This window comes from Nannospalax galili, unplaced genomic scaffold (genome assembly GCF_000622305.1).
Source record: "Nannospalax galili isolate Female #2095 unplaced genomic scaffold, S.galili_v1.0 scaffold500, whole genome shotgun sequence".
NCBI classification, from domain to species: Eukaryota; Metazoa; Chordata; class Mammalia; order Rodentia; family Spalacidae; genus Nannospalax; species Nannospalax galili.
Window position 1 is genome coordinate 655,724 of NW_008347292.1, and position 11,112 is coordinate 666,835.

General features: G+C 37.7%; 1 protein-coding gene across 3 annotated transcripts in view; it reads right to left on the reverse strand.

Annotated features, from left to right (window-relative positions):
• Positions 1–11,112, reverse strand: part of Eml5 (EMAP like 5) — a 188,905-nt gene that overhangs the window by 153,197 nt on the left and 24,596 nt on the right. For all 3 annotated transcript variants that reach the window (XM_008843796.2, XM_029568615.1, XM_008843797.1), the window contains exon 2: positions 5,688–5,847. In XM_008843796.2, the coding sequence (XP_008842018.1) occupies positions 5,688–5,847 (160 nt within the window). The remainder of the gene's footprint in view (positions 1–5,687; positions 5,848–11,112) is intronic.

Below are 11,112 nucleotides of genomic sequence, written 5' to 3' on the forward strand. Positions count from 1 at the left end.
ATCTTTGAACAAAGTGATTGAGGAAGACATCAGAAGATGGAAGGACTTCCCATGTTCATGGATTGGAAGAATTATTGTGAAAATTACCATCCTACCAAAAGCAATATATATATTCAATGCAATCCAAATCAAAATCTCCGTGACATACCTCACAGAATTAGAAAACTGCACCCTTAAATTCATATGAAGGCACAAAAGACCCCAGATAGCCAAAGCAACCCTAAGCACAAAGAGCAACGCTGGGGGGATTACTATGCCAGATCTCAAAGTATACTACAGAGCCATAGTCATAAAAGAAGCATGGTGCTGGTGCAAAAACAGACATATAGATCAATGGAACATCATTGAAGATCCCAACCTGAGTACATACAATTTAGCCACCTGATATTTGACAAATATCACATACAATGGAGGAAAGACAGCATCTTCAACAAATGGTGCTGGCAAAACTGGATCTCCACCTGTAGAAGAATGAAACTAGATCCTTATCTTTTGCCTTGTACAAAAGTCAACTCCAAATGGATCAAAGACCTCAATGTGAAACATCTGAATCTCTGAAACTGCTAGAGAAAAACACAGGGGAAGCATATCAAGATGTAGGCAGAGGCAAGGACTTTTCCAAAAGGACTCCAACAGCTAAGGAAGTATACCAGGGGTTGACCAATGGATTGCAAGAGATCGAAAAACTTCTGCACAGCAAAGGAAGCAGCCTACAGAATGGAAGAAAAAAATTTTTCCAACTACACATCTGACAAGAGATTAATATTCATAATTTCTAAAGAACTCAAAACCCTGAATACTAAAAATAATATTATCAAAAGATGGGCAATTGGGGCTGGAAAGAGGGCTCAATGGTTGGGGGCATTGACTGAACTTGCAGAGGACCCAGGTTCAATTCCTAGCACCAACATGGCAGCTAACATCCTTCCATGACTCAGGTTCCAGGGGATCTGACACCTTCTTCTGGCCTCCATGGGCATTGCAGGACACAGGTACACTGACATACATGCAGGCAATACCTAATCAGTCTGGCTAGGAGCACGAGAACAAATGATACCAAATGCTGGCGAGGATGTGGTGAAAGGGGAACGCTCATTCACTGCTGGTGGGATTGCAAACTCATGCAGCCTCTATGGAAAACAGTGTGGAGAACTCTCAAAAAACTAAAAATGAACCTACCATATGACCCAGTTATACCACTCCTTGGCATATACCCAAAGGACTCATCCTATTATAGACACTTGTACAACGATGTTTGTTGCTGCTCTTTTCACAATAGCTAAGAGATGGAAGCAACCTAAGTGCCCCTTAACTGACAAGTGGTTAAAAAAATGTGGTATATTTACACAATGGAATTCTACTCAGCAGTGAAGAAAGATGAAATAATGAAATTTGCAGGTAAATGGATGAATCTAGAAACTATTATACTAAGTGAAAACACAGACTCAGAAAAATTAAATGACATATGTTTTCCCTCATATGTGGATCCTAGTACCAAATTCTTTTTAAATTCCAGGTCCTTTTAATAAGAAGATGCTATACAGCAGTCTCTTCTGCATGAAATAACTACCATCATCATGACTTCAGTGAGCCTTATCACTAAACATAGTCACAATTGGGCTGGCTGACAGTTGTATGCGTTCATTAAAGGAGTGCCAAGCAGGGTCACTGGACCCCCACCTGAGTATCCAGCCGCTCTTCCCAGCCAACTAGTTAAGCCTTGGAAGACAAAAGAAAAATGAGGAGGAACCCAATAGAGGGATGCTTTTGGAAGCCCCTGTCAAGAAATTCCAATGGCCTCTCATATGAACATTTGAAAATCACCCTGTTCTGACTTTTTTCTAGCTCCTGGTATAGAACTTATAATGCTAATTACTCTTGCCTTTACTTCTCCTTCATATCTCTCATTCATGATTCAAGGACCTTCTCCCTTTAGAGACAAAAGTTATGCAATTTGGGAGTCTTTTAGATAGACCCACTGAAGAGGTACTCTGAGCGCCTCACCCTGCATCTCTCTTCAGCATGGAAGAAGACAGAGTGGTCGATGTCCCTATTCCCTATTGGCAATTTGGGTAACCCCTTCAGAGGATGGTGTGATAAGAATAGGAGGTAGGAATTGGCTAGGCAGTTAGGGTAAAAAGACCCCAAAGAAATGTAGCCAGTTTCTTGGCTAAAAGTCAAAATGTCCTTGGGCATGTTAGCAACATACTCTGTTCCAAAGGCCAAAAATGTCAAAAGTATTTGGGAGCTTGTATCTAATCCTTAAAAGATTTTAGCGAATTCCTCTTCAGAGGAGGGACTGTTGGAGGGGAGGGAGTGGGCATGGATTTGACCAAAATACCTTATATACATTTATGAAATTCTCAATTAAGTTTTTGTAAAAATTAAAAAAAAAAAAGATGGAGTTTGAACTGCAGACCTCTGACTAAAGAAACGAATCCTCAGAAGAGCGGTGATTCCTTTTTAAAGAAAGGGCAGCTGTGCATGAAGATCTGAAACCAGAAGCAGCCTTCATGTTGTGCAAGCATGAGAACCTGGGTTCAAGCCTCAAAACTCATAGAAAGAAAAAAGAAAAGCAGAGTGTGGCAGTGCTGAGGAGTAGAGACAAGGGATTCCTGGGTTGTTTTTTGCCAGCCAGTCTAACCAAATCAGCAAGCTCCAGGTTCAATGACAGACCCTGTCTCAAAAAAAAGATATCAACAGCTATAGCAAAGACCATGTATATCACAAAGCTTAAAATATTAACTACTTGATATGTTATGAAGAGTTTACCAATACTTCATTTAGAGCATAAATTATGACAGCAGGGTTGAACACCATGCTTTACTGTGTAGGAGACTTCAGATAGTTATCTAGCTTCCCTGTACATGTTTTCCTTACACATTAAACAAGATAATAAAAGTACTTCATGGGGTAATATGAAAGTTAACATATATTATACATAAGGCATTAGAAGACCGTCTGGCATATTGTTAATGCTACATAAATGCTTACTATCTTCATTGTTATTACTATTACATTTATTACAAACCATAATTAGCTTTAAGACTCCAGGTACTCTGCTCAAATGGAAAAATGCTACCTAGTACCCAGTTAGAAACAGCTTCTCCAGGTAGATTTAAATCAAATAGGCTTAATGAGTAGTTCAGATAATATATAGAATACAGTTTATCACAATTACATCTAAGTAAGCAGAAAACTCAGAAGGAAAAAGATAACAAAGCATAAGAGAGAGTGAAGAAAAACAGGTAATAAGTCCTCTACCTCAAAATTCTTCCGATACTATTCCCAAACAAAATCTTACCTGTTTCCATTAACTGAAGCAGCACTCTACTAATCACTAGAAGCATCCCATGACTTCCTACAACTGTGAAACAAATTTAAACAAAGGACACACTCTTGTTTTATTATGGAGGGCCTTGTGGTCTCATTGTTTATTCTGTAATTAATCATTTTACTGTTACAAAGTAAAATTACAAATTTTACAGAAGATGCAGGCCTAAATGGAGTAAATACTGGTAAATTACAGTAAAGCCACTATAAGTTAAGATCTCGAAGAACAATGGAAGGAAGGAAAACTGAACAACTATACATTTGAAATCTGTTTAGACCATTTGCAAACCCCAGGGCTGACTTATCTCCATGCACATGCCATTTTGCAAAAATGATTCTCCTTACAATCATGTACTGAAAGTCAAAGGCAAACTGAAACATTTTATTTTGTGTAAGCTTATGAACTTTTCACAAAAATCAGACTTAAAATTTACTTTATTCTGAGCTCGTTCTATAGATTAGCAGAGTTTTAGCTATAACGGGTTTTAATTAATAAAAAAACTAAATGGAGATGGCACAGTGGGTAATGTGCTTGCTGTGCAGGCATGAGGATATGAGTTCAGACCCCCAACTCTTACACATAAAGCTGAGCACTGAGGCATGAGCCTATAATCCCAGCTCTGTGGGACAGAGAGAGACAGATCCCAGAGACTCACTGGTCAATCAGTCTTGCTGAAATTTCAAGCTCTAAGAGAAATCTTGTCTCAAAATACAAGGTGGACAGAAGTGATTGAGGAAGACATCTCAATGTTGACCACTGGCCTCGTACACATGCCCACACAGGTAAGCATACTTATACATACTCATGCTGATACACATCAGACACACAAAAACACACAATGATATGTATCACACACACAAGCACATGATTTTTAAAAGAATGAGAAGCATGTTTGCATAACATATGGTTATATTTTAAGATAAAGTGTGAGGTGAGTTTATCCCCCAGCCCCTCCCATTTGCTGTATGAGATGTCAGTCTTTATTTCATATACATTTATGTAAATAGCCTTTTCAGGCCTTAATTATGCTCAATAAGGCAGAATGCTAGCTTTTTTTTTTTTTTTTTTTTTTGGTCTTTTTGAGACAGGGTCTCCTTGTAGCCCCAGCTGGCCTGGAACTCACAGAGATCCACCTGCCTCTGCTTCCCAAGTGCTGTGATTAAAGGCATGAACACCACACCTGGCTTCAGAATGTTAGTATTAATATGGACTTCATGTGGTGAAGCCTATGGGAAAAGAATATTCAGTTTTATTGCCTAATAAGAAACTAATTGATTGGATAAATTCTAAATTTTACAGTTTCAAATATAGCAGAAAATGAAACTATTAGACAATATTTTGTTCTTTGTATCTTATAAGAAGTTTACAAACAGGTATGTTTGCTCAAACATATTCTTAATTTGAAGTAGGAAAGAATGTTCCCTTTTAGAAGAAAATTAAATTCTGACAGGACTTGAAAGATACTAGCAAAAGTGGGACAAATTAAGTTTTTAGAATCACTCATTACTATTAAACCTAAAATCATATTTTCCCTAGGAGGGTCCACTGAGATCTTTATAGATGCCTTATCAGAAAGTCACACAAATCTACACTATTCAAAGAAACTATGCCTCAGAATAATATATGAAATATCTACTGGCTATTGTTTTCTGTGGGATAGAACATATCTGTTTTGGCAAAATCTAGATCTACAATAATGAAATGCAAGTAAGTAAAGTTTTTCAAAAAGTTAAAATGATTTAAAAATCTACCTTTAACACAAAATATTTAACAATTACAAATTAATCATACCACTTTAAAAATAAGTTTTAGGCATACCAACTTTTATATCAGAGCCACAGAAAACTCTTGGCTTGTTTGAGAGTAATTTGCAAACTGATTAGTCAGTGGGGTGATATTTACATCCTTTGTTTTGATTTTGCATAAAAATAACTCATAGAATTGTCTCATTTTCAATAAAAATGTAATTATAAGGGAAAAACCTCTAAAGCAACTGAAAATAAAAATACATAGTTCTACTTAAGATGTCTTCCACCTGTCCTATCCAAATGCCTTACCTGGAGAAAAGAACATACACAATTTTCTGAAACAAGTAAAATTCCACCAAGTCAGAAGTTCTTTAGCTTTTTGGATAATAATTTGAGAAAGTTATTGATAATGATGAAATTAACACCCCTTATTGTTTTTATTTTTATTATTTAAGTCATTCACGCATTTCATGCATATTTCTCTACCTTTGGATCAACAGTTTTAATCAATTATTTTTCAATTCTATATTTATAGATGTATAATAATTCTTATAGCATACGTTTTAAAATCATAATGTAGAAAAAGAAGAAAAATTATCACATACCTGTCCATCTAAATCGAATGCTAAACAAGCTATACCATGTGTATGAACATCCTTTAGAACTGATATGGTCTGCACAGTGTATGAATCCCAAACACAGATATAAGGCTCTTTCCCAACTTGTCCTGTGGCTACCAATACTCGTTCAGGATGCAGTGCAAGACTACAAAATAAAGAATACATAAGTAAATAATAAAACTTGAAAATTGCTTACCAAACTTTTAAAGCATTTGGTACATATAATACTTGCATATACTAATATGAACATTAAGCTTTATACATCTTAACTTCTATAAAAAAATGCATGCTAAGAATTAACACTACATTTCATAGTTAATGATAAACTAAGTATAGCTCCAGGATCCCTACATATATAATGTATGTGTAAACTCAGAAAAGAATTCTCACAAGAAATAAACATGCATAGCAACAAACTATAACAACCTACCACATGCCATTCTTTCATTTGGACTTCATGTGGTGAACTTCCTCACCCATTTTACCATTCCTTTTCTGTAGTATTAGCCTAAGTCTGGGGCTGGTGAAATGGTTCCAGAGTTAAACACTTGCCACACAAGATGAAGATCAGAGTTTATATTCCCAGAACCTACTAAATGTCAATGGACACGGCATCCTACCTGTCATTCCAGCTTTAGAAGGCAGAGATAGGGGATCCCCAAAGGAGGCTGGTTAGCTAGACTAGCCACATCACTGAGTTACATCATCTGGGTTTGATTGAGAAAACTTGCCTCACTGAATAAGGTTGCAGAACAGTGAAGAGTGATTGCCAAAATCAACCTCAGGCTTCCATAAGCCCCCCCCTCACATGCACGTGCATCCCAACATGTGTGCCCACACACATGCAAACATAAACACATACAAACCACATACACACACATATTAAGGAAAAAGAAAAATAATTTGAGTAAATGGACATCCAAAATGGCACTGAGTAAAGTTCATACTGTGGCACTAGTAAATGACAAATCTCATTACAGAACACAGAAAAGTCAAGTAGAATTTTACAGAAAGGGGTCTACAAGGCTTTAAAAGTAAGACAAAAATCTAACAGTCTATAAAGGTCTATGTATGTACACTAGCAGAAGGCAGGAACAAAAATAAATTTCTACATGATAAATTTTTGTACAAGTGAGTTTAAAGTATCAGATTCACCTTTAAATGGAAAAAAAAACCCTACTCTGGGCATCAGGGTGGAAGAATTAAAAGGAACATAAGGGATAAGGGAAAGGAGGGGTCTATGAAGACTCTTGGGTCTGTAGCATGGATATTTGATTAGTTCAGGGTGGAATCCACCATGTCAGGGAACACTATGTCATTAACCAGTGGGAGGAACGCAAGGCTGGCTTAATATATGAAAATCAATAAGTCTGTTCACAGAAGAAAGGATTAAAAAAAGCTCCACAAATGTTCACCTAAACAGAAACACAAAATATTGAAAAAAAAAAACCCAACCCCTCTCATGATTAAAACACATAATAAGTAAGAATTAAAAAGAATCTCCTTGACCTGATAAAGGGCACTTATAAAAACCAACATATTTAGTAATGAAAGTCTGAAAATTAATGCATTTAGTATAGGAACAAGACCAGAATGCTAGCTTTTTTTTTTTTTTCGAAGCTAGCTCTTGACACTAGATTTTCTAACTAGAAACAAAAAGAAGTAAAATTATCTCTACTCAAACAGCTATTTTATGTAGAACACTGAAGAAATCCACAAACAAAAACGGGAGAGCTAATTATGAGTTCAATAAGGTTGTAGGTTATAAGATCATTATAAAAAATTAAAAGGGGTGGGGAGATAGCTTAGTCAGTAAAGTGTTTGTTTTGTAAGCACAGGAACCCGAGTTCAATTCCCAGAACCTTCTCCATGTATAAAAGCTGGCTGGGCATGGTAGCATAGGCCTTTAATATCACAACTCAGAAGGCAGAGGCAAGTAGATCTCTGTGAGTTCCAGGCCAACCTGGTGTGCATGGCGAGTTTCAGGCCAGCCAGGGTTACATAGTGAGGCCCTGTCTTTAAAAAGCTGAGAATGCTTGGTGGGGTGTACTAGCAATCCTAGCATGGGGGAGATGTAGACAAGTGAGTCCCCAGGGCTTGCTGGTCAGCCAGTCAAGCCTATGTGGTGAGTTTCAGGTCAATGAAAGCCTGTCTGAAAAAATTTTAAGAAGAGGTAAACAGTGCCTGAGTAACAAATGCCACCTGAAGTTGTCCTCTACCTCCACACATGTACACAGACAGACAGACAGACAGACAGACACACACACACACACACACACAGCCTTTCTGTACACTAGCAGAGAAAATCTAAAAAATAAACCAATCCAACTTACAGTAGCACCAAGAACAAAACATAGAAATAAATATGAGGCACATGACAAGTATACTGAAGTTCTCAAAGCCCCACTGCAAGTTATTTTAAAAGGTCTAAACAACTGACCTATAATCAGTAAGACACAGGTGCTATTAAAAGGGAAATGAGAAGATGGTGGAGGGGAGACTTTAACTGGGAAAGGGGGAAGGAGAGATTAATAATAAGGATATCTGAAAAAGCTCTAGGGAAACATGTTACTTTATAAAGTTACTTAAGAGTGTGTCTGTGTGCTAGGCATGGGAAATCTCCCTTTCAGTTGTTGGCCAGGGTAGCCCAAGAGACTTCCAAAACAATATAGGCTATTGTTATTGGCTTTAGTTGCCTCCCAGAACTTGAGGCAAGACCTATTGCTGAAGACACCATGCACTTTGGACACAGGACTTGGAGGAATGGAGCTGGAACTGACCTGGAAGCCTCCTCCCTGAGGACTAGTTCTCGTATCCAAAGGTGCTATGCAAGCTGCCAAGGGAGAGAAGCAGTCAACCGTCCTACTAAGCTGTAAAACCTATGAATCACAATAATGACCAGCCCAGCAAAACATCCCTAATGGTGAAATATTGGCACTTTTATCTTGGGGATAACTAAGAGCTGTCTAATTGGACTGTAGGCCCACTCAATAAGAGGGAATTCATTCCTGGTGCTGGAAACATGGCCAACTTGCCACAGCTGGAGAGGTCATAGACCCTAGAGGACAACCTACTACTGTCATTTTCCTAAACCAATATAATTTCTAACTGTATTCTAAATACTTATCATTATACCCATAGATAAATGTAGCTGTCACCACTCATTGAAGAAACTTTTTTTTTTTTTTTCCGGTCTTTTTGAGACAGGGTCTCCCTGTAGCCCCAGCTGTCCTAGAACTATGTAGACCAGGCTGGCCTTGAACTCACAGAGATCTGCTTGCCTCCGCCTCCCAAGTGCTGGGACTACAGGTGTGCACCACCACGCCCAGAAACTTCTTTTGTAACAGATAGAGACTATTAGGGATTCCCCAACTGGCCAAAACGCAGAGAATAAGTGACTGAGATATCTGTAGTATAACCCCTACAGCTAAGACTCAGAGAACATTGCAGAAGGGCGTGGGGAAAGAGGATCAGAGGATTGTTGCCAGATAGTGTCTTCTGGACATAATAGGGATACTGTACCCATGAAATCTCAACAATATGGTTTCATAAACAAGACCAAGCATCAGTTACCTTTTGTTTTCTTTTTTTGGTCTTTTTGAGACAGGGTCTCCCTGTAGCCCCAGCTGTCCTGGAACTATGTAGACCAGGCTAGCCTTGAACTCACAGAGATCCACCTGCCTCTGCCTCCCCGGTGCTGGAACTAAAGGCGCACCCTCCATGCCCAGCGTTCACTTACCTTTCTTTAAGGAGTTGACAAGTCAATTAAAATTCAGAAAGACTGAGAACAAACAGAAGAATATTGAAAAGAAACAAAGCTGCAGGGGGGTTCGATTCTCAGCACCCACATGGTGGCTAGCAAACACCTGTAACTCCAGTTCCAGGGGAATCTGACATCCTCTTTTGACCTCTGCAGGCACTGCGTGACATGGGTGCACTTACACTCATACTCACAGACATAAAATAAAAATAAATATGAAAAAAGAAAAAGAACAAAGTTGAAAAATCCACACTTTCCAATTTCAAAATTTATTAACTTACTACAAAACTAGAGCAATCAAGACAGCTTGATACTAGAATAAGGTTAGAAATGCAGATAAATTGAACTGAATTAAAAGCCCAGAAATATAACTTTTTTTTTTACAATTGATTTCAATCAAGATGATACCAAGTCAATCAAATGTGGGAAGAATGGCCACCTCAAGAGATGGTGCTGGGATGCCTGATAGTCCACATGCAAAAGGACTAATTTGGGCCCACTCCTCAGATGACATATAGAAGTCAATTAAAATATATCAAAATCCTCAGTTTTAGAGTGAAACCACTACACATACATCTTACTGACCTTAAATGAGATTTTTTTTAAAGATTCAATACCAAAAGTAGAAGTGACCAAAAAAAATTAAAATAGGTTTAATTTTAAAAAATAGAAACTTTTTGTATATATGAAAATACACCCAGAGAATAGAAGAAAAGATCTGCCGACTATGTGTCTGAATATAGGAAGAAGTCCTGCAGATTGACAAAAGCTATAAATAGTTCAATCTTCATTTTCCTTGGACAAAGAACTGAACCAGATATTTTCACAAGGACAATGACATACAAGGCACCTGAAAAGATGCTCAAGTACAGCATTTGGCAGGGAAATACAAGTAGAAATCATAATGCTACATCACTTTTGCGGTCAAAGGACAGAAAACAGAAAGTGCTGACAAAGAGGTAGAAAAACCGGGACCCTCAAATGTGATTTGTGAATCATCATCATAAAAGGATGTATCCACTTTGGACAGCAGTTTAGCTGAGTTACTATATGATACAACAATTCTATTTCTGGATCCAGTCCTAAAAGGAATAAAAACATATGTACACACAAAATTTGTACACCAACATTCACACCAAAATTATTCATAACAGCAAAAGTATCAACTCAAATATTCATCAACTGAAGAAAGGATAAAAAGGAATAAAGTGTTGACAACATGCAACAACACAGATGAACTCTGAAATATAACACTGCAGGGAAGAAAAGAGATATAGAAAAGGGCCACAACCAAAAAAGAAAACTATAGACCCATATCCTTAATGAACAAAGATGCAAAGATTCTCAACAAGACACTTGCATATCGCATACAGACACACATCAAAAAGATCATCCGCCATGATCAAGTTGGCTTTATCCCAGAGATGCAGGGATGGGTCAAGATACGTAAGTCAATAAACATCATAAGTCATATAAATGGGCTCAAAGACAAGAATCACATGGTCATCTCCATAGATGTAGAGAAGGCCTTTGAAAAAATTCAACATGGATTTATGTTCAAAGTCCTAGAGGGAATTGGACAGGAGGGAAGATACCTCAACATAATTAAAGCCATATATAACAAACCCACAGCCAACATCATTCTAAATG